The 23640-nt window shown below is 51.7% G+C and overlaps 1 protein-coding gene across 1 annotated transcript in view; it reads left to right on the forward strand.

The window, feature by feature from the left end:
* NAV2 (neuron navigator 2) overlaps positions 1 to 23357 on the forward strand; it is a 341354-nt gene extending 317997 nt beyond the window's left edge. The window contains exons 28-38 of the mRNA XM_087821777.1: positions 769 to 931; positions 1662 to 1762; positions 3861 to 3956; positions 5694 to 5862; positions 8953 to 9188; positions 10417 to 10571; positions 10765 to 10836; positions 12512 to 12708; positions 13656 to 13774; positions 18588 to 18791; positions 21627 to 23357. Of these exons, the coding sequence (XP_087677903.1) occupies positions 769 to 931; positions 1662 to 1762; positions 3861 to 3956; positions 5694 to 5862; positions 8953 to 9188; positions 10417 to 10571; positions 10765 to 10836; positions 12512 to 12708; positions 13656 to 13774; positions 18588 to 18791; positions 21627 to 21752 (1638 nt within the window). The 3' untranslated portion in view covers positions 21753 to 23357. The remainder of the gene's footprint in view (positions 1 to 768; positions 932 to 1661; positions 1763 to 3860; positions 3957 to 5693; positions 5863 to 8952; positions 9189 to 10416; positions 10572 to 10764; positions 10837 to 12511; positions 12709 to 13655; positions 13775 to 18587; positions 18792 to 21626) is intronic.
* The last annotated feature ends 283 nt before the right edge of the window (positions 23358 to 23640 follow it).

Raw genomic sequence — 23640 nt, forward strand, 5'->3', positions numbered from 1 at the left:
TGGACCCTTCCGTTAAGGCTCAGCCTGATGCCTCTTCCTCTGCGAATCCTTTCCAAGTCCTGCAGCTGGGAGAGTTCGTGCCCTCACCTGAGTTCCTATAGGTCTTGTTCTTACAGCCCCTCTCACCTTCTGCCATAGCTTGAAGGCATTTGGATCTTCTGAGCTGTTCTTTTTTGCATCCCTTTCTCTGGACATAGCTCCAGTGCTTAATACATAATAGGTTCTTTATAAATACACATAGAATGAAAGACCTCTGTGGGTTCTTCTAAATGGACCTCACTGGAGAACAGCATTTCCCACAGGATGTTCCATGGAACACTCCTTCAGTGGGAGACTGTGAAAGGAAAGCTCCTTGACCAGACATATTTGGGAAATGCTGCACACTACGTGCCCCTCTCCAATTCACAGTGCATAGCAGCTCATTAAAGGCTCTGAGAAGTCCTGCAGTAAAGAAATGTGTCAAAACCCAGAGTTGCTCAAGCCTCTTAGAGAAGACTCCTTTTCACTTGCCACTCACACTTTGGGAAACATTTTTGAGACCTTTCAAAGGCCAGTTCTCTGAAAGAATGGACCCTCCCCTGCCAGGCAGGTCCTGTGTATGCAGCAAAGGCAGCAAACACTGTTGAGTCCCTCTGATGGTGTAACTTACTCTGCCTCAGCTGGGCTGCCTGCTTAATCCCCGCAGGGGACTTCCACGTCCCTCCTCCAGAAAAGGCTTGTTCACGTTCTATCCACCCAGTAAATGAGCTTCTCTCTTACTCTTCACAGAGTGAAATAGAGAAGCTGAAAGCTGAAAATGACCGGCTAAAGTCAGAGTCTCAAGGCAGTGGCTGCAGCCGGGCGCCCTCCCAGGTGTCCCTCTCCACCTCCCCGAGGCAGTCCATGGGCCTCTCCCAGCACAGTCTGAACCTCACTGAGTCAACCAGCCTGGGTAAGTGGTGTCACAGGGCTGGGGGCAGGACAGGGCCTACAGCTGGCACTCCGGTCTCTAAGCCAGAGCCCCAAGATAAGCAGATCACCAGATCAAATCGGGAGGCAGCAGGCGTGTGTGCACTGGGGTGTGTGCGTGTCTGGGTGTGCGTCTGCTACCAACATGAGCCCAGCCGTTAGACTGCTCTCATGCTTTGCTCCAGCACCTCAAGTGCTCCAAGCCATGAGCTTGGCTCCCCTCGCCCGCCATGCTGAGTTCTGTTTGATCCATTTTAAGAGGCTGACCTGCAAGCTGAATGCTGCGTACAAGCCCTACGGCAGCAGGTCCCACTTGGGGCCATGGCTTGGCCTGATCTTCCCGCCTTCGGGCTGGATTGCAGGCTGGCACAGTAATTAGCAAACACAGTCTAGGTTGTTTTTTTTTGTAAGCACATCGAGGCTGACGCTTTGATTTCTTATCCATGGCGCTGCTGTTGCTATTTTGGTTGCGTCTCTCCCTCGCACTTCCATTTGGCAAGGTGCATCGTCAGCCTGCTGGCTCCCTGGTGGGTCCACCATTGGTTTCTGTGGTTGCATTCTCCATTCTGCCCTCTCCCCTCCCTGCCACCCCCCCTTCCCCCGCACCCCGACACCTGGTCTGTCCCGCTGCTGTGTCGACAAGCAGCGGGGGTGTCAGGAGGCCGGCTTTGCTGTCCCATGTGCCTAAGGCTGTTGATGTTTTCCATTCGCAGACATGTTGCTGGATGACACTGGTGAATGCTCGGCTCGGAAGGAAGGAGGCAGGCATGTTAAGATAGTTGTCAGCTTTCAGGAGGAAATGAAGTGGAAGGAGGTTAGTTGGACCCCTTTCCCTGCTCTGCCTGTCCCTTCCCCAGGTAGAACTACCTAGCTTAGCGATTTCTTCATCGAACCCCGTAACCTCAGCACCTAAGGTGATTTGAAAATACTACTAACGCTTTCCTGAACTAACCATAATCCCCGGCAGCATTTTGACAAAACTGAAGTGAGCGAATAGCCCTTCCCTCTCTCGTGTTTGGTAAGTCTAATCAAGAGTGGTAAAAATCGCCCTACGTTCACTGTCACGCAACTCGCTAAACACTAACATCGCTCAGCAATGGCTTTTTCTGAGTTTAATATGTTCCCAGAGCACGTCAAAGGCAGCTAAACATTTAGCACAAAAGGTACAGAAATAAACTGACCGAGAGCACCTGCTTCATGCAGTTGTCAGAGGCTGCGGTGGAGCAGACACTGAGAGACACAGGTGGCCAAGGCCAGGCCCACACAGGTGGCTGAAAGTGAAGCCGGTGGGACATCCTGACCCACCAAGGCTGGGGATGGGGAATCTGAGTTTTCTGAGTACTTTCTGTTCTCTTCAAGAGTCTCAGGAGGCCATGTCCCCAGCAGGGACTATTTTGGGATAGAAGTGGGCATTGAACATCAAAGTTTATTTTTAGCCATTGATTAAATCCAAATGATGCTGTGAATGACCATCTCACAAATAATGGAACAAGGCAGCATGAGTCGCTATTTCAGGTCCCCTTCAGGTTTTTGTTTGTTGGTTCTTAGCATCCTAGCCAACATGGCTCCTGTGGTCTCTGAGAGCTAGGGAACCTGTAGTACCCACGCAAACAAAGCATCTGCAGCCAGACCTGTGTGCCTGGGTTTCCACTTTGTGCTGGCTCTCTAGTCTCACTGAAGGCACGAGGCCCAGATTTTAGGGATACCAGGGCTTTAGCATTATTTCAGCCTGGAAAGATCCAATGACAAGCTCTACTTTCAGAGCCCAGCTGGTGGAGTGGTAGACTGTCAAAGGGGTGGCTTTATTCTTAGAATAACTGCAGGTGATACCTGTGGATGTGTTTTAGTCTAGTGATTATCTGTGTGAACAGATAAATTTTACATTTGACAAAAGTTTATGAGTCACCTTAAAAATTGTATGGTTCCGGATCACCGCAGAAGCCAGATGAGGTTGGTTGACCAGATGTTATCAGCTCCATTTTACAACTGAGAAACCTAAGACCCGAGCACCACTTACTTAAGGTTACAAAGCAAGTGATGGGGCCACATCCTCTCACTGCAGAGTGGTGCTCTTTTCTCTGCTGATTCTGCTTAACTGCCAGATACACCCCTCCTCACCCCCAGCCCCTCTGCTTGCCTAATTATATGTCCTTATGAGCATGTCAGATATTTAAAAATCCAACAGAATGCAATGTTCTGCTAGCTTCCCTTTAATTAATGTAATTAGTTAGCCCCCACTATGTAGAGCCCTGTAGGCAAAGATTAAAAAGATTATTTTTCTGTAAACTTCCCAGAGTTTTATTAGTTTTCTCCATTGAGCACGGTTTAATTAGAAGGAAAGCAATAAACATTATTTAGAAAACAACAAAGAAGAAAAGAAAAAATAGAAACATATTCTATTCTGATCTACAGAGAAGACAGACTCAATTTACAAATAAGACAGAAATACCTAAAAATAAACAGTACAGAATATGTCATTGTATAAATTTTGTACAGAACCACTAAAGCAGTGTGAGCTCTGAGCCTGGTGAATTAATCATTGAAGGCTCCCTGGAAGAGGTGAGTATGTAAGCAAGGTTTGGAAAAGACAAAATGGCAGACAGGAGAGGGGAGAGCATTCCAGGCAAGGGATGTGACCTGTGCACTGTATGAGGTATGCATTTAGTAGAAGGTTCTAGACTCCAGAAAGGAGCCCCTCACTTCCTCCCCCATAGATTGCTGTTTTAGCAATAGAGCAGGGAAAGGTTTTAAGATTGTTGCATTCAATCTAAGTTATATCTGATGTTAAAACAAATCTGATGTTATTCCCCTCTCAAATCATTGGTGGAGCTCTGGGACAGTCGGAGTTCTTGCTAACCTGTGTCAGAAAAGATCCACCTATTTTTCACCTGCATACATTTTCTTACCCTTAGGATTCCAGACCACACCTCTTTCTTATTGGCTGCATTGGAGTTAGTGGCAAGACGAAGTGGGATGTGCTCGATGGGGTGGTTAGACGGCTGTTCAAAGTAAGTGTTTCGAGGAGACGGCTCTGGCAGTCTGCCCGAAGCGGGAGCCTAGGCTTAGGGAGGGGCGGGGAGTTTGTGTCCTGAACTTGGCCATTTCTCAGAGTACCTCCTTTCCCACATCCTTATGTTGCTGGGACTTTTCCCCAGTACTCAAATGACCAGAAGGAAGATGGTAAGTATAGACTGCTGATGGGCCACACGGTTCCCACCTGCCCTTGGCTGTCATTGGTGAGCCAGCGAGTCACTTCTCCAGCACTGAGCAATCGTTTAAACCTCTTGACAGTGAATGTCCAAATTCTACCTTCACCTTAGACTTGTCCGGTTGCATCTGCTTTGGAGCGTGTGCTCTGTAACTGGGACTAAGACATCAGATTCCGTTCTTTATGTCAGAGCATTTGATCAACTTGCCCATGCCTTTGCCAGCACTTCATTCTGTGATTTGTGCTACAAGAGACATTAACATCTGATCAATGGCCAGTGCCAGGATGTTGGAATGGTTATTTTGTATTTATTCCAATCACATCGTTGGAGTGGATGTTTACCACAGGATAACCAATGAGTACTGAAATGAACCTTGAAATACAGTGTGGTTTAAAAGAAGCATTGGTAGACATCTTTCTATTGTCCTGAAGCAAGTCAACAGCCATATTGTTCATTAATCATATCCCCTGAGCAGTACTGATGGCCCACATTTTTGTGCCTGAGACCATGTTAAGCACTTTCCTCACATCGTCCCAATTTCTTTTCGAGCCGATGAGGAAGGTTCTATTAATTTCCCATTTAAAGATGAAGATGGTCAAGCTCAGGTTGGGTCACGTGTCCAAAGCCATAGATCCAAAACTATACTCTGTTGGTCTAGTTGAGTTGGCCTGGCTTCTGGCTTAACTACACTCCAGCCTATTTCTAGCATCTAGATTCAGGTGACTTCACACAGAGGAAATTCTGTTCTTTGACCAAAGGTCGCTCATCATCTTCATAGGCCAGTCCATAGAAATGTGAGTAGGCAGGAGATATTCATGGCTAAGGGCAACCCAATCCTGCTGCCCAGGCCAAAACCTTCTCTCTGCTGATGGGCCATCGGACATCTTTGGATTAGAAAGACACCACTTTGGGCTGAGAAGAACATGTGGGGTGTCACATGTGAGGAAATGAGACCACTAAGGTAGAGGTCTGTTATTGGGATTCCACCTTGGCCATCACCTGGACATCTCAGCCCGTAGCCCATGGCTCTTCAATCCAAGTTCACTGACCTAAAGCCTTTAGGTCACTCGCCTATGAGGGAACCCTTTCCAAATGAAGGGCACATTTTCCTGTTCAAAGCTCCAAGAGCTGCTTTTTTTCTAGCAGCCCTGAGTTTTGCTCCTTTTGTCACCAGTATGGTCTTTTCTCTGAGCCAAAAGAAGGGGCTATTGGAGAGATTTCTTGTCAGAGTTACTTTTTCATGAATTTCCAGCATCATTCACAGGTCCTGATGCCTTCAAGACTTCAGCTGAACTCAGGAAAGGCAGCCTAACTTTTCCATGCTTGGTTGATCCAGACTAAACGTTCCCAATGGCTGTAATAGTGAGGCTCCGTCCCCATGAAAGTCAGTCAGTCTTTTCCCCTCACTCCATAGCTCGATTTCAACTCAGGCCTCGGCTGAGAAAGAAGACAAGATGATTATAAATCACCCAATGAAAACATGAGTCACGGGCAGGTTTTTAGCCACATCTTTGATGGATTCTTTATTTTTTCCAGGAATACATCATTCATGTTGACCCAGTGAGTCAGCTAGGGCTGAATTCGGATAGTGTTCTCGGCTACAGCATCGGGGAAGTCAAGCGCAGCAACACGTCCGAGACCCCTGAGCTTCTGCCCTGCGGCTACCTGGTGGGAGAGAACACTACCATCTCCGTGGCCGTCAAAGGTAATTCACCGATGGCAGAGGCCGGAGCTTCCAGGAATTGTGTTTTTTGTTTTGTGACTTGGCTCAGCAAACTGTGGCCAGTTTTGTTTGTGCATATGGATGTGGGTTGTTGTGCTGTTTTTTTCCCTTTGACCACAGTGATTCTTACCTAAGCAAGTTAAACCATCTTTAACTTTTTCAACCACCATCGGAAACAAATAATTTTAGTTTATTGCTGAAATTATATAACAAAAGCTCCCATTAGCCTGATGACTCTGAGATGATGGAATCTTAATAACCTTGTTGAAATGGGGCTCCACCAATGCCAATGAATCATTCCTGCCAGCCAGCCTTGGACGGGGTCCCATTCTATAGGTGGGGAAACCAGGATTTGCTGTGGGCCGGAGAGGAGTCGCTCCAAACACCCTGATGAAACTGCTGAAGCTCCTGCCCACGCACGATGCTGCAGGGGCTTCTGATGGCCTCATCACCCAAAGATGTTAAGCCCCAGGCCAAAGAGTGTTCCCTGGAACTCCAGGCCCACAAAGTATTTTGTGTGGGAAAAAGGGTTTTGTGGCGAAATAAATCTGGGAAACTGCATCATTTTCCCCATTTGGGTTTGGGGGGCAGGGGGAAGGAGTGTACTGATACACTAAAGGCTCTATTCTTCAATGTCCTAACTCTTGCCGTTCAGAAGGCTGTTTAATCCAGGCTGACACAAATACATTTTGACTGCAAAACCCCCTTTTCCTGTATTTTATGAACCACTTGAAGAATAGACCAGTCAACACTGTACTAGCTACAACCTCTGGCTTGCCCTGTTTCTTACTTTCCTAGGAGGGCACTGATCTTGACTGGTTTTCACAGTGCAATTTTGGGGGTGTTCAATGCAAGTTTGTTTCCCAGTTGGTAGGTTTTCCAAAAGTACAGCAACACTCCTTATCAGCAGGAGCCCAGACCCCGCCCTGTGGTGACAGGCTGTAAGGCACTGCCTGAGCCTCACACTTAGCCTCACCTTGTTGACAAGTGAAAGTCCACAGCTGTGGGCTTGGGCTGCACGTGACAGAGACATACTCAAAACTAGCTTTAGCAAAAATGGAAACATAAAGGCTCTTTACCTGGAAAATCCAGGATGTGCTGCCCACGCAGCTGGACTCCGGTGTTCCAACAATGCCACCAGGACCAAGCCTGCCTCCACTTCTCTTATCTTTTGAGCTCTCTGCACCTGTCATGTCCCTGGGAGCCCTGATTCATCTTTATAGCTTAGAAACCTAAAAGAAAGAGGCTGTCTTTCTGGAAAAGTGTGACGGAAAATTCTTAGGGGTGGTCTTGCCCCACCACGAGTCAGACGCCCATCACCTGGTTATTCATTGTGAGCGGGGAGAGGCTTTGGTTCAGCTTGGACATAAGCCCACACCTGTGGTGGGTGAAAGTGCTGGGTGAGCCATACTTAAACCATGTGCAGTGAGGTCCCCACAGGAAGAAAGACCTCTATGGGAGAAGGTGGAAAGGGTACCAGGCGCACCAAACGGCTCTCCACTACAAGAACCCTCTATGGACAGCCTCGTGCGTTACAGGCTCCAATTGCTCTTCCTCTGTGCTGGCGGGCACACGTCGTCACTTACAGGAGAGCATTGCAAGCCCTGAGGGCTGAAAAGAGTGACCTCTTGCTGGGGCCAGACCAAACCTCTCTAGAGACAGGGATGAGATTTTCTGCCTCTGGTGGAACGTGCCACCCCGCCTCGGAGCCACTCCACCACAGAGCCTCATCTGTTGCTCCTGTCAGCTCATCGCACTGTTTTAACATCTCCAGGGCTGGCCCAAGTTTAATGTTAACTAATACCCGACTCTTGTATTTTCCTGAAGTGCTTGAAACTTAATGCCTGCTGGGCACTAACAGCCATTCAAGGGTTTGAGCTGAAAGGCTGGTGAGCTGCAGGTGGTTCACTTCGGTGGTACAGAGGGAGGGGGTGATTGGCCTGATGTGAAGTGAGTTCGTCTGCAAAGTAGTCATTCCCGGGGGGATTTAAGTCAAAAGATCAAAATAGCAACACATATGCAGAGAGAGGTGTTCCAGTGTGTTTCCCTGCTGTTGTTAAGTTTAGACCAGAAACCCTGTGCTCCATGCTTCACATCAAGGTATGAGCCAGCGTAGGACCTATTGAACTCAGAACCAGGAAGGTCAGGCCTGTACCTACAAGATGTGTCATTTGGGGACCTTCATTGTGGCCATTCTGGAGCAGTCACTGCATTTAGGGTCTATTCTTGGTTGGGGGAGGATCAGAAACAAGCATATAAATTCATTTACAGGGGTCTGTTTTCAGTAAAAATTATGTGGAAGGAAGATGCAATTTTTAAAACAGAATAAATGTTCTCCAGTTTATTTTTTTACCTGCATATACTGGCTTTCTTGAGGTGAGTTTTTAACAGAATTACCTTAGGTTCTTGAGCAAGTAACCTTGGATGGATCTTCTCTTGGGCATGATATCAAGACCCCAGCTCTTTTAAAGCCAGCCACCCTGATTAATTGAATCTCCTGGGTAGGAAAGGGGAAAGATGAGTTTCCTCTTGTAGCTGAGGCACCGAGGGAGGTAGTATTTCAGCCTCAGTCTGCCAGGACTCACATCCCCCAGTCGGATGGTCCTACTTTGCATTTGCTTGTTTTAAAGATAAAAGTGTTGTTACCTTCGTGGTACATCTGTGTGTGGGAAGCAGTGGCACCTGGTACGCAGTAGAGAACAGGGTGAGGAAGGAACCCTAGTGTGCTGGCAGACATGGGAGACTCAGGCTTGGTTTGGGCAGATGCCATCAGTTTGGCAAATCAAGACAGACTGGCAGAGCCCAGAGTCTTAGGAATTCTATAGAGGACAGACAAGGACCAGGGGCCCAGATCTGAGAGGTGAGGGGAAGTCAGCCAGGCCAGGGCCAGGGCACACAGTGCTCAGGAGCAGGACGCAGCAGCAGTTTGCTCTCAGCCTCCTGTGCACCAGAGGCCTCAGGTGAGTGGGTGCCCGGGAAAGGGACGGCCTCAGGTCATGGCAGTCCCAGTGGAGCAAGCACAGAGTTCCCCTTTCTACAGCGCTGCAAACACTTCCTGTCTCTCAAACACAGGGCTTGCAGAAAACAGCCTAGACTCGCTGGTGTTCGAGTCCCTGATCCCCAAGCCCATCCTGCAGCGCTACGTCTCCCTGCTGGTGGAACACCGGCGGATTATCCTCTCTGGCCCCAGCGGCACCGGGAAAACCTACCTGGCCAACAGGCTGTCAGAGTACCTGGTGCTTCGGGAGGGACGGGAGCTGACTGATGGGGTCATCGCCACCTTCAACGTGGACCACAAGTCCAGCAAGGTGAGGAGGTCTCTCGGAGGCTGATGCCCAGCCAGGCGTCACCTTTTGGTGTCACCCTATTGATGTCACTCCCACCCTAATGGGAAAGGAGCATCTTCTATGTGCTCGCCTTTGGTGGTTGTAAAAGCCCAGTGAAGAAAGTCAGAATGGGGCTAGCAGGAAGTAAGGCTTTGACCCAAAACTTCCCACTAAGAAGTTCCAGCCATCATAAGTCGATCTAGTTCATTTCTCGCTTCCCCACTGCGACCCACGTGCTCAGTGCCTAGTCCAGCCCCGCTGCTTGCCGTCTGTGCAACCTCAGGCCAGTCACCTAACTTTGGATGTGCCTCAGTTTCCCACTGTAATCATAGTACCCACCCCAGATGGTTGCCAGCTACAGAAGTTCCATCTGTGTGAGGCCCTCAGAGCTGTGCCAGGCTCTGGGTCAGGCCAGCTGTCCTGATGATGGTGATCTTACCAGGCAGTCATCCTGGGTTCTCTGCCCGGTCCCTACCTCACCATTGTAGCCCTTTCCCCTGCTGCACCATTATTCTGTCCTTTCCTTTTCTGACACACAGGCCTTACCCCGGCCATGCTGGGCTGCTTTCTGCCCCAGCTCCAGCCAATCCCCCAGCCATTCTTCACAGTTCAATTCAAAGCCTACACTTTCAGCCAGACCTCCCAAGGCCCCGTCGGCATGCAGCCCATCTACCCCTGCCCCGTTGGCTGTCTGTCTGCCACAGCACTGCTCGGCAGTACGTGGGGGAGGGGGGCTCTGCTATATTGATCCATCAGGGGCTTCTGTATAAACAGCTCTCAGGCAGGCAGTGTGGAAGAAAACTTCATTCAGAACTTACACAGCTTATGCAGAGATGTATAAAGGCCCCTGCCCTTGGGAGCTTCCTGGGAGGTTGGCATAATAAGCAATACTGAAGGAAAATGGCAACACCTACAGAGACGTGGTAGAACAGGGATAGAGAACCAGGCCTGGCACCCTCCATGGGGCTGCGCTCTTGCCCAGGGCTGAAGGTTTTCGGTTACCTAGTGAATGCCAGAAGGCAAGACGCAGGCCTTGCTCACCCCTGTCCACCCCACACAGCACAAGCCGACCCCCTGCAGCAGGCAGCAGGCAGCGCGCAGCCCATGGAGGGCCTGTCCCCCTGCGTTAGCCTGGGCAAAGTGAAGGCTCTGAGCACGTGCGTCTTCATCAGGTGCATTCACCCACCTGTCCTTCCCCTGGCCTGTGCAGGAATTGCGCCAGTACCTGTCCAACCTTGCCGACCAGTGCACCAGTGAGAACAACGCTGCGGACATGCCTCTTGTCATCGTCCTGGACAACCTGCACCACGTCAGCTCTCTGGGCGAGATCTTCAACGGGCTGCTCAACTGCAAGGACCACAGATGGTAAAGGCCAGAGCCAGGCCCCGTGGTCCCCGGGAGAATGGCCCATGTGACATGCGCCGCAGGGGGAGCTGTACACACGCATGGCTGGGGTCAGCGTGGGGGCTGGGGAGGCAGCCAGCCGTCTGTGAAACACAGACTCCACAGGCTCTGGCTTTCATTCACGGCGTCCTGTTTTCCTTCATGTCCCCCACAGCCCTTACATAATTGGCACAATGAACCAGGCTACCTCTTCTACTCCCAACCTGCAGCTTCATCACAACTTCAGGTAAGGTGTCACCTTTTGAGGACCTATTCTGTGCCAGGCATCGTCCTGAGCATTTTCCCCAGCTTAAAACTCTTTAATTTTCACAACAGCCTCAGGTAGTTAAATTTCTCATTCTCAGCCTACAAATGAGGAGACTGAAGCTGGGAGAATTAAGTGACTCATGAGAGGTCACACAGCTGATCAGAGGAAGAGCTGAGACTGGAACCCAGGTCTCTCCGACTCTAAGCCCTGGGGCAGCAGAGTCAGGGAGGCAGCTCTGGGCAGGGGCTGTGGGCATGCTCGCCTCCCCTGCACATCCCAGTGGCGCATCTCTCTGGCCCAAGTGAATATGAGTAATGAAGGCCCTTGCCTCTGAATGTCCCCGCAGAGCTGAGCCTGCGGGCCTCTGAACTCCAGCTGCTGTGCGTCCCTCTGCCCAGCACCACACAGGGGTCTCCCCTGCTGGTGTGTGAGAAGAACTGCTCCACTCTGTCATGCCTGGTGTGTTCCCACTTGCCTTGCTGTGGCTAAACACGCTTTGTCCCACTGACTCCCAGCTGACCCCAGCGTTCCTCCCCTCCTGCCCGAAGGTGAGGGTGAGAAGCTCTGTCCTGGGGTGAGACCCCTGGCTCATTCTCACCAGCCACTCTGCAGGCATCTGAGGGAGACCTATGGAAAGTGGGCCTGAATTGTCATCAGGGAAAAGTGAACTCCTCCAGGCCGCTGAGGTCCTGGCTCACCTCTGCGTCCAGGCTCTGCCTGCCTTGTCCGTGCTTTCTCCTGATATGCCTCAAGTCCTCCTTTCTCCTTCCCCCGTCACTGCCGCATCATCTACCAGGGCACTACTGCCTGCAGAGTGGCCCCATCCTCTGTGCCAGTGGCAGCTGGTGTGAGCATCCTAGAATTCAGATCTGACCATAAACCCTCAAGCTTGAAGTCCTTTAGTGGCTCCTCATCACCTCCAGACTGAAATCCAGGCTCCTTGGGTTGGCCGGTCAAGTCTGAAGCCTGGTTACACTGGACCTCTGGCAGTTTCCCCAAACACCCCACGCTGTTTCTCATATATCTGCAAATGCTACGGCGAGCACTACACACGCACGCACACGCACACACCCCCCACACACCCCCCCCACCCGCACCCACACCCCTCCTGCTCCTGCCTTTCCTTGTGGCTGCTCCAACCATTCTTCCAGTCTCAACCCAGACACCCCCTCCTCTGAGGAGCCTTCCCTGATTCCCCAGGCTCCATCATGCCTCATTCCTCTATTTATCTGCTTCCCCCACAAGACTGTGAGCTCCTGGGGACCAGGGACAAATGTGTGGTAGTCATTGTTACAGCTACATGGCCAGCACAGGGCCTGACAAAAGCGTGAGAGGCAGTGGGCTCGATGGTTAGAGCTCAGACTTTGGAGCCGCACTGTCTTGGTTCTAATCTTAGCTCTTCTTTTAACTTGCTGTTTTGATCTTGGACATGACCTGTCTCTGCCTAAGCATTTCTATCTGTAAAATGGGGTGGCGGTAATACCTGTCGTGGGGTTGCCGTGAGGAGCTGTGAGTTACATGTGCACTGTCCGGCACAGTGAGTCCTATTTAGCGTTGGCACACGCCCCGTCATCTAGTTCTCGCGCTGTGAACCTTGAGCGAGCCCTCGTTTCTCTCACTGTCACAAGCACTGAGACGCATTCTGACTCCCCAGGTGGGTGCTGTGCGCCAACCACACGGAGCCCGTGAAGGGTTTCCTTGGCCGGTTCCTGAGGCGGAAGCTCATGGAGACGGAGATCAGCGGGCGGGTGCGGAACGTGGAGCTGGTGAAAATCATCGACTGGATTCCCAAGGTCTGGCAGCACCTCAACCGCTTCCTGGAGGCTCACAGCTCCTCGGACGTCACCATAGGTAGGGGGAAGCCAGGCAGGAACGGTGGGTGGGCTGGCTGCAGGGGGTGCTGAGCTCAGCTCCTCCGAGACTGCCCTGGGGCCCTGGCCAGGACAGCACTTTGCAGGCAGAAGTCAGCTGGACCCTGTTCTGATCATGCAGATAGAGAAGGAGGCAGAGGGACGGCCACAGCCCAAGACAGACCCCAGACCACCTCGCCCACATCCCTGGCTGTGCCCCTCCCCTCTTGCCCTGCCCAGTGCACTGGGGCTGATCAGCAGCGAGAGATGGTCCAGCCTGGGCTTTGCAGAAACTGCCAGCTCAGCGAAGGGCCCATCCCAAGGCTCCCCCAAGCGAAAACCATGCTGTGGGACTTGCTCTGCTTTGAAAATAAAATAAAATGTTACCAACATTCCTGGAGCTTAAGGATTTAGAACAAAGGAAAAAAGATCATTGATTATCCCACCCTCCTGACATATTATTTAATTTGAGCTTATTTTTTGCCCTAGTCCATTCATAGATATTTTGTGCCATTGCCATCAGAGTATACCCACGGTATATGCTTTTCTTCTTCACTTCACATTGTCTCGTGAACATTCTGCGTTGCTGCTCCAGTTTTATAATTATTTTTAAAGGCTGGAAAATAATAACATGTGGGTACGCCATCATTCACTCACCATTTCTGTTCTCTTGAACATTTAGTGCGTTTGCATTTTCAAAGGTCAGGATTAATACCACAACGAACATCTTTCTCCATAAAGCCTCTCCTGCCTTTCGGGTGACTTCCTAAGAGAGGTCCAAGGGTGGGGTTGTAAAGCCAAAGTGTCCCGCTCCGTGCCCACCACCCGGCAGTTGGAATTTCTGCTGTCACTCAGAAAATCCAGGGTCCCTCCTGTGACGGGTGCTAGCGCTGTGGCTTCTCCTGACCCTCGTCTTCAATTCAGCTCTGATTTTGATTTGGTCCCCAGGCCCCCGCCTCTTCCTGTCATGCCCCATCGACGTGGATGGCTCCAGGGTGTGGTTCACCGACTTGTGGAACTACTCAATCATCCCCTATCTCCTGGAAGCCGTCCGAGAGGGACTCCAGGTGAGAAACACACTGCCCCCCCGCCTCCTTAATACTGGGGGGGTAGAGGAGGGGCTGTTCTAGTGACCAGATGAGTTGGCTTTATCTCCTTCTTTAGGATTCTGACTGACGTGGGTGACAACCCCTCACCTGCGAGGCCGTCAGTCTAGCACAGTGTAGGGACACACTTGGCTGTAAATCCTGGGCTCTGCCACTTGTTAGCTGTGTGACCCCAGGCAAGTCGTTTAGCCTCTCTGCTGTGCCACAAAGAGTTGTTGCAACATGGAAGTAAGCATGTGTAGCACGTCATAGTTTACAAAGTACTCTCACATCTGCTCTTTGGTCCAAGCCCTGCATTAGTTCTGGTACTTAGAAATTCTGTATCTCCCTTTTTCAAAAGAGAAAAGTGGAGTCTCGGAAGAGAGTGACTTGCCCAGGGTCATAAAAGTAAACCTTGAAGAATCTGGGATTGGAGTCCAGGCCTCTGGCTCAAATTTCAGGCTCTTAGCCCTCAGCCCTGCGGTATTCCCTGCCTGCCATCGGGACCCTCACAGGGGACCCTGGGGCTCATGAGGCTACAAGCCCCTCCTGCCCTGGGGCAGCTGGAAAGCACAGATTCTTCACCCCTCACTCAGTCCAGGGCTCAGCTCCAGGAGGTCAGCAGTAAGTGGGACTTTCGACAGTTTTATTGATGAGTCTGAAGGCAGCCTGAGCAGTTCTGGCTCCCAGCCCCCACGCTGAGTGATCAGCAGGCTTCCCGCGCAGCTCAACAGTCCAGGAACAGTTTAACAGCCGGGTTTCCCAGGGCTTCTCCGTTCCCCAGCCCTGGGCAGTGGGAGACACGAGACGCCGCTACAGGCCAGTGGAGGTTGCGGAGGGGTGGTGCCCCACGTGTGCATGTGACAGTACACATTAATGGCTGCTTGTCATTTCTGCACGCTTGGCTGAGCCTGGCAAGTGTCTGACTCCTTTGCCAGTAACATGCAGCAGCACCGATAGTCTTCAGAGGCACTCAGGACAACAAGAATTTGACAAGGGTAAGAAACCAGGGCCATGCCACCATCTCAGTGCAAGGCAGGAAAAGGCATCCCTTCCTTGTGCTGTGAGGTCATTTGAAGAACAGTCAGGAGCGTGGGAGCAACCAGAGGAGGCAGCTGGAATTAGCATTTTACCAGGTTGCTCAGAAATGATCCACCGTACCTCAAACCTCTGGCCTCCTCTCCCCGGTGAGCCCCTGGAGACCCCGGTGAATCTGCTGAATCCACGAGGAAACCTGGTGTGTACCTCTTGTGCCTCTGGTTTGGAAGGAAAGTTTGCAGACATTTTTTTTGAGGGCCTGCTACTTGCCAGATACTGTGCTAGGGCCTGACATGTAGCTTTAACAGCTCAGTGTACATCTTATAAGTGAGGAGACCAAGGCTCCTGGGAGCTGTAACCCTTGCCCAGGTTGACTCTGGGGTAGGATGAGCCAGCGCTGGAGCGCAGGTCCAGCTGCCTCCTCAGTTACTTCATGGCTTCCATGCTGTCCTAAGGGACACCCCAGTAACTCCACCAGAAGCCTTGGGCGGGTCAGGAAACCAAGTCTTATGGTTCATGCAGTAGAGTTCTACATCCAATTTCATTTGGCAAAAAGATTCCTCTATTTTTAAAAAAAGTTTAAAATCCCTTACTTTCCTTCATGTCACCGTGATTCCATGCTCACTGTGTGCTGACCACCAAGCGGGGTCATTTAGACCTCACCTGGCCCTGCTAGGTGAGTAGACTGGCCATGAAGGCAGCCCACTGTGGTTCAGAGAAGGTAAGCCCTCGGCCACAGCTATAAGCTAAGAAGCGGTAGAGGCCCCAGAGCGGACTCTGACAGGGCTGCCCAGGGTGATGGGGCCACACCGAGACCCTGCTGAGAGCAGGCCCACCATTGACTTCCAGACAACCGCTCCGCAAGACACATCCTCTCCCTGAGGAATTGTGGCATCACCCCCTAGTGGATACCAGATACCTTTGCAAGTTTTGACTCCTGAGTCTTTTCCCAGTAGAATGTGTGGGGTGTGGGGGGGTGACTGCTTGAAGGCCCTTCCTGATTCCTTGATTCCTCCGTGTGCGGTGTACACGTGCATCCTGCAGGGTCAGAAGCTTACAGTGGTGGCTTCAGTTTCTAAGCTGGCTCCCTGTTCCTGACCCAGCGGGAACGCCAGGCTCCTCCCTGCTGTGGAGTCAATGTCCTATTTGTCTGTCTTGCCTGTACAACTGTCTCTGCTGCTGCTTAGAGCTGCTGCAGGGCTCTGCACTGGGGCCAAGGCGCTTCACAGTGTTTCCTTTACTTGCCACGGTACTTACTCAGCCATTCATCACCTGGACTGGAACCTGTCCAGTGGCAAGTGGGGAGGCTTGTAAAAATATTTCCTGTTCTTGCAGATGGTGCTAGCATTTGCCTGCCGCACATTTGTCCGATGAGTCAGTCCCCAGCCTTGTTCCCCTCTGGAGTTGTCATTGTAAACACTTGCCAAAGTATCTAGTCTATAAAATAACTCGAAAGACCTCCGTCCCCCTGGTGAAGGGGAGGCGCAGGGTGCTTTATCACGTTACCCAGCCTGCTCTGAGAGCCTGGGCAAGTCTCCCTTCTCCAGGTTACCCATCTGTACTCTGAAAAGTTTGGACTAGAAGAGTGTATTTTCAGGCTGGCTTCTGTGGAGCCCAAAAATTTCTCAAACTTCAGTGGTAGGGTCAGGGGAGAAGAGCAAATATATGAAAACTCCGGGGCCAGACTCTCCCTGAGGATTTGCCGACCTTCACCTCCCAGCCTCCGTTGTCCCGCAGCCCTGGGCGTCTCCTCCACTCAGAGGATGGAGACAAGCAGTAGCTGTCAGAGGCACAGCCTCGCCCACGTGGAATCTGGCTCGGGAATCGGAGCCCAGCTCCATGGGGAAGGCCCTCGGAGGGAGAAGCTTCTAAAAAGTGCAGGGGTGCTCCTAATCTGAGCAGCCTTCTTCAGTTCTAAGTATTCCCAAGTGGTTGTGTTCCCTTTCTCCCCGGCGTGCACGCGTACACACGCCACCTTCGCATCCTGTCTGAGACTCACCACTGCCCCGGGTTAAGGGAGATGTCGCAACAGGCGGGGCCAGAGCGCCAGGCAGGAGGGGTGCTGGTGTCTGAGAGCTCGGGGAGGTCCTGGAGGCTGCGCGCATCCTGAGTGCGGGAGGAGGCAGACGCGTGGGCGGGCGGCTTTCCCGACAGGACGCAGGCCCAAAGGTCAGGGGGGGCTCAGGCAGCCACGAGACAGCTGCAGGGAACAGCGAGCCCAGCCTCGCTTGGCGTGTCCTGGTCTGGAGTGCGTCAGGGGGGGTAGACGGGAAAGGCCCCGATGAGGAAACTGGGGTCCAAGGTTCGACTCCAGCTCTGTTCTGTAACCTTTTCCACTGGCTCTTTTCATTAGACCCCAGTTTCCCCATCTGGTAAATGATGGGGGGAGGCTTGGGTGACCCCAGTTCTTTGCAGCTGAGGTAGCCCATGACTTGGAAAGACATGGCTTTGTCAGTCAGAGCTCAGCTAGGAGAACCCCTTGCCCTCCCTCTCAACTGTGGGAGTCCTGAGAGCGCAGAAGGAGCAGACAGACAGACAAGCTGTGGTTCAGGTGTAATTCTCCTGCAGCCACTGTGGCTCAGGAGTCTTTGATCTGCGTAGCCCGTGGTTCCTGGTAGAGGGGCTGCCTTCCAGAGCCACAGGCAGTGCCGCCCTGGGTGGGAACATCTGGTCCTGGCTGTGAGCAGGTCCTCCCACATCTGCTCAGACTGCAGTGGTGCACGGAGTGGGACAGACTCGAATTCCAGTTCTGCCTCCTCTCCTCCCTGAGCCCATCTCCTCGTCTGGGAAACTTGGGTAGTAGTTCTTCATCCTGGAGCCACATCGTGGTCCAGCGAGATGGCGGTGGTGGCAGAGAGCAAAGATATGGATCACACCTGGCTCCGGAACATCCCTGGGGAAGTGAGGCAGCCTGGGTGCTTGTTCTTTACAGAATGGAAATGTTTCTTGAAATTGCCAGTAAAAGTCACTAAAATCATTTTATCATTAGGCTTAAAAAAGTATGGTAGTGGTCTTACGAAATTAAGTGATAATACAGTTTTCTGTTTTAAGAGCAAATTAGTTATTATGGACAATTTTGATGAATATGTGAGGGGAGAAACATCACCCACATGTAACAGTTCGCTGGTTTGAAAGTGACCAGCGCCTTTACAGAGAGACTCTGAGAGTCAGACCCTCGTCAAGAAGTGGGGTTTTATCAAAATAGGACCTTTTGTGACCTCTGCCTGTGGTATCGGTGGCCGGCACCCAATCCGTGTGGGAGGAATTCTCCAGGCGGGCGCATGCAGCAGGGTGCTAGAGCTGGCTTGTGAGCTGATAACCACCCCTCTCCAGCCCCACATTCAGTGACCTCATGTTGGTGGTTCGAAATTGGCCTCAGTGGGACTGTTTACACCATGGAAGCTCACAAATCGGGTGGTGGGATTTTTCTGCAGATACCACTTTTCAAGTTGGGTCAGCCAGGCTCAGAGTTTAGGGTGACATAGCTGCTGAGTCAGCTGCTCAGCTGAGGTGTGAGCCCATCAGCCTGACTCCAAAGCCGGAATTCCTGATGCCTGGGTCACGCTGCCTTCAGTCTTAGCACATCAGCTATATACATCTCAGATGGCTTCCTTAGAACAGCATTCTGCAGGTGGAATTACACCGTCGGGGGAGGCTTAATGCTGGCCTTGGGGAGTTTTTCAGAAAGCTGCAAAATCAGGGCTGCAGAAGAGGTCTCAGCCCCCTTCCTAACTGTTCCTTCTTTGCCTCCTCTTAGCTCTATGGAAGGCGGGCCCCCTGGGAGGACCCTGCCAAGTGGGTGATGGACACCTATCCTTGGGCGGCGAGCCCCCAGCAGCACGAGTGGCCTCCCCTGCTGCAGCTGCGGCCTGAGGATGTCGGCTTCGACGGCTACTCCCTGCCCCGGGAGGGCTCGACCAGCAAGCAGATGCCCCCAAGCGATGCCGAAGGAGACCCGCTGGTGAGTTCTCAGTGCCCAGAGCAGCTCAGCGGTCATTGAGCACTTACTGTGCACTGGGCATGAAGCAAGGCCTGCAGGAAACACAGGCGACTGAGCCCCAGCCTGGCTTTGGGAGGCTGGACCCATCCCAGGATGAGGGACACTTCTGCCAAAGTTTTCTTCGGTGGTTTCAGTTTTTCACGAGTCTTTGCCTCTCTGAAGTTGTTTGTGGCAGAAGGTCAAAGATGAGAATTTTATTTTTCCCTCCAGATGTCCCCATACCTATTGTCGCTACACCCCTCTTGGCCCTATGATTTCAGCGCCACCGTTAGCATGTACTGTCCTGCTCCAGTGATCCCTCCCCCTAGTAACCGAGCAGAGGCAGAGCTGGCTAAGGAGCCCAGGCCAGTGATCACACAGGCGGGGAGGGGCTCGCAGGCAGGAAGGCCTGAATGCGGGCCCGTGGCCAGTGAGCTGAGTTCAATCTTAACACTCTCTGAGGGGCTTATTGACACTGCCATTGCTAAGGCAATAAAGGCCCTTTGAGAAGAACCTGGGCCAGCGATGGTAACGCTGCAGCTATAGTACAGTAAGTCCTCACCGTCATCGATAGGTTCTGTGACTTTAAGTGAAACCACATATAATAAAACCACATGTCAGTTACTGTAGGCTAATTGATATAAGTAAGTATTAAGGTCCTGTGGCCTCTCACCAATATTATAATGAAGGATGTTATTTGAGGACCTACTATACTCTCTCTGCCAGTGTAAGACGCATACATAGTAATACTGCAAAATTAGACCTAACAAAGCAAAAGCCCTAAGAAATGCGGTGAAAGCAAATATACCAGAACCTCCCATGGTTAAATACTATTATCATGCCTTACACGGAGCCCTGAGCTCCAGCTGAGGCAAAGGGAAAGCACATCAGAGGATATTACTCGCATTACCTAGTGAAGGAAAATGTTCCTAAGAGATGTGGCAGAATTGAAAGACAACCAATTTACTGTTTTCTCCCTCATGACTATTGATTTGCTAGATTTTAAAAAATAACACTAGGTACTTTGGGTTGTTTGCAGTCCTCCTGACTGGTGGAATGGAGCTGTGGTCCTGCTGAGATTTTTTTTTTTTTACAGGAACTATATTTTAAATGAATTTATTGTTTGTCTTACTATGTACAGCCTGATTTGCCGTGTTTATAACAATGGTTTTACAGAGGAAAGGATCAAACTTTAAAAAGCCATTTCTCAAATTAACCATTGCTAATATCCGGAGTCATGGAGATATTTTTGTGGGTGCAAGCTCACAAGGTCTTACATAAAAATAGGATGTGGGATAACTGGAGGGAAGGATGGCTGGCTCTTTCCCAGATACTGTTTTCTTAACCAGGACTATTTGTATCACTGATTGAACACAGGGTGAGACCTGAGGTTCTCAGAACAGTTACACAGCGTGCTCCTTCCAGCCCAGGCCCCCAGAGTGAGCCACCACTACTTACCAAGAGGCTGGGCCATAGGTCTCTTGCTATAATAGCTCTCTTGTTACTAGTCTCTCCTCTCATGCAACTGAGACCTCCAAGAGAACAGGACTTGCTTGTTTGTATACTGGACCACGTACTGTGGGTATACCAGGAATGTTGATGAGCGAATAAGTAATCTCAGCTGCAAAGGGTTATTCACTGCATTTCAGCTCCACCCTTGCCCATTCAGGGCTGTTGACACCAGCCAATGGTGCTTCTGTGGCCAGGCTCACCCAGGGAGACTGCTGAGCGTCCTGGGGGCCGCTGGCTGGGAGCCGCTGGCTGTCATGCCCAGCTGCACCAAGTCTTGGCCTTAGCTCAGAGAGACCCTACCTTCTAACTTACTTGCTAGGTAAAATATAAAATCTATACACACACAATTTATAGTTATAAATAAAATAAAAGTAGTTTTTAGTTTCCCACTTCCACTCCCAAACAAGTAACAATAGAGACAATCTATCAGGGAAGATTTAAGAACACTGTCTTGAAACTCATTGCTTTAAGATGGTGATAGTGGTGGCGGTGGTGATGATGATGATGATGATGATGATGATGGTGGTGGTGGTGGTGGTGGTGGTGGTTGTGATAGCAGATCACATTTACTGAGCATGTACTATGTGCCAGGCCTATTAGGGCCCTAGACACATTATGTCATTTTGTTCCCTACTTGAGCCCGAGGGCACAGGGGCTGCTGTTCTGTCCAATCTATAGACGACTCACTGGTGGCTCAGGTACATGAGGCAATTTGTCTGAAGAGTCCTGAATTGGAATCCACGCCTCTCTGTTTTCTGTGGCTCTGGTTGTTCCTGGTGCTGTCCTCCCCATTAAGGCCTTGACAGCGGCTGGGGTACAGACGAGCTTGAGGCTCATGAAGGGGAGCCTTGTGCTTCAGAAGTCAGCGGTGCAGGTGAGCACGTTCCAGAAGCAAGGACCTTGACTAGCACCTTTACCCAGGCTCAGGTTAGGTGTGCCCCTCCCGAATAAAAATAGCTATCATATTTATAGGAGATTTTCTAGTTTGTTCTCAGTGCTCCACATATATTAACTCAATCTCCACCATAACGTTATAGGACAGGTATGATTATTATTCACATTTGACCAATGAAGAAACTGAGACACAAAGAGATTAAGTAACTTGTCCAAGGTCATGCAGCTAGTAAGTGGTGGAGCCGGGATTTGGACCCTGGTAGCCCGGCCAGAGCCCATGCTCTTGTCCCCTGCCTCCGCTGTGGGCTGCTGTCCCAAGGTGAGTCTGGTGGAGCAGGCACGAGCTGGCAGGAGGCCAGGGGTGGGCGGCGGTCTGTCCGGAAAGCCGCTCATGCTCTCTCCTCTTTTCAGATGAACATGCTGATGAGGCTGCAGGAGGCAGCCAACTACTCCAGCCCCCAGAGCTACGACAGCGACTCCAACAGCAACAGTCATCACGACGACATCCTGGACTCGTCCCTGGAGTCTACCCTGTGACAGGGCCCAGCCATGGAGCCTGCCCACCTCACCACCTCGCCCACTGCACCTGCATCCCCTGCACCACCCTGAAGACGCCCTCCTGAGCCAGCCCGGCCGCAGCGTGAGTGCTGCAGGGAGACCAAGGACCCCGCGTCCCGCTGCCTCGACCTGGGTGCCGGCGTCCCGGGCCAGCTGCCCTGGGACTGCTTCCTTCCACAGTGAGAACTGCACTATCTTCGGTTTTACTTTAATGATTGTTTTTGCCTTGTTGTGACCTCCCTAAGACACCGAGGATACGTCTCGGGAAAGGAACATCGCCGTTGAAATGAAAAGGGTTAAAAACAAAAGCCCCATTTGAAGCTCTGAAACCAAACAGCATCCCACCACATGCTGCCCAGAGACAGAGAGACGAGCAAAGCTGGAAATGCAGACAGCACGGCTTCCCCTGGGCTCAGACCCTGCGGACCGGGTCTGGCAGCCAACCCACCCATATCTGCACCATCCCCCCACATCCTCACCGACCCCCCGTTATCCACACCAACCCAGCCGGCCACGGAGAACTGGTGCTAACGAGGCACTTGCTTTGGTCACACAACAAACGCCAGCACGACCACCCAGGAAAACCTTAGGGAAACCAACCCGCGCGCTCTGTTGTTTTGTTTTCTAAATGGTGCTCCCCTTGCCCGAGAGGTATTTCTCCTGTCCCACTCCAGCCACCCCCGTCGCCCGTCAGCCTCGGTGAATCCATGAGCGCGAGTGCAGGAGAGAGTGCTGAGGGGACGTGCCCCAGCAGACAGCATGTGTCTGTCTCCTTCTAAACGAATCAGGTTTTTTTTCTGCAAACACTGTGTACAGTGAGAGCTGATCTACTTTGGAGAACTGATGACCCCTTGAGGTTGAGTCTCTCCCTTTCTGACTCTTTGGTTTTGAAGATTTTTCTCCCTCCCCCACCCCCCCTTGGTCAGAATCAATCCTTTGGTGAAAGTGAGAACCGCAGGAGTTGAGTCTTGGTTTTCAGTTGTCCATCCTCACAGTTCTGCGCACACGCCTCCCGCTGGGGCTGGGGCTGGGGCTGGGGCTGGGGTCGCTACGTCCTGGAAAGTGGACCAGGGCCCCGTCCCCAGCATGTGGGGTGCCGGGACCCTGCCTTTCCTTCCTGTCCTCGAGGCTTTGAACACTGCACCGCACATCCCCGCCTCCAGCAGGCGAGCCCCAGCCCCAGCCCCAGCCCCAGGGGGTGGTGAGGTCACCTCGCAAAAGACTTGCACTTTTCTCAGAACCAACACCATGCAACTCAGCAGGGGTGACGGCCACTGCCTCCTGGAAGCCCCGGCCTCCGCCCGGACGAGCCTCGCCCGACCCCTTCGGTGCTGACCTTCCCAAAGCGATGCCTTACTGGTTTTGTACTAACCGCGTTCATCCACGAGTGTTGTGCCTGCCTGGGGTTGTCTTTTTATTTTCCCCATCAGAGCAAACAGGGCTAAAAAGTCATCCACTCATTAGGAGAACTCAAGTTGCTGTGACTTTTATCTCATCCGAAAGACTCATCTGTGTGGGTGCGTGACCATGGGAAAAAGGGAAAAAAAAAAAAAAAAAAAGATGCATTTTTTTAGGTTCTTGTCAGTCTCCGGCTAACACGTAGGCAGAAGCTCGCCCGTCTACATGACGTTGCGGTACCTGCGTGCTGCTGCGTGTTCAACATGCTGGTCCCTCCTCACGGAGCGGGGTGCGTCTTTCAGCCGCCTGTTTCTGTTTTGTAAGGAGAGTCCGGGTTCCGCCCCAGTGCGGGGAGCCTCCGCTCACAGTCAGGGTCTTCATTCCATCTTTACGTTTCTGTTTCTGAAGGTCCATCTCTGCGCGTCTCCTCATCACCACAGGAGCTTGACCTGACACTGCGCACGCCGCT

This window comes from Miniopterus natalensis, chromosome 11 (assembly GCF_054644295.1).
Source record: "Miniopterus natalensis isolate mMinNat1 chromosome 11, mMinNat1.hap1, whole genome shotgun sequence".
NCBI classification, from domain to species: Eukaryota; Metazoa; Chordata; class Mammalia; order Chiroptera; family Miniopteridae; genus Miniopterus; species Miniopterus natalensis.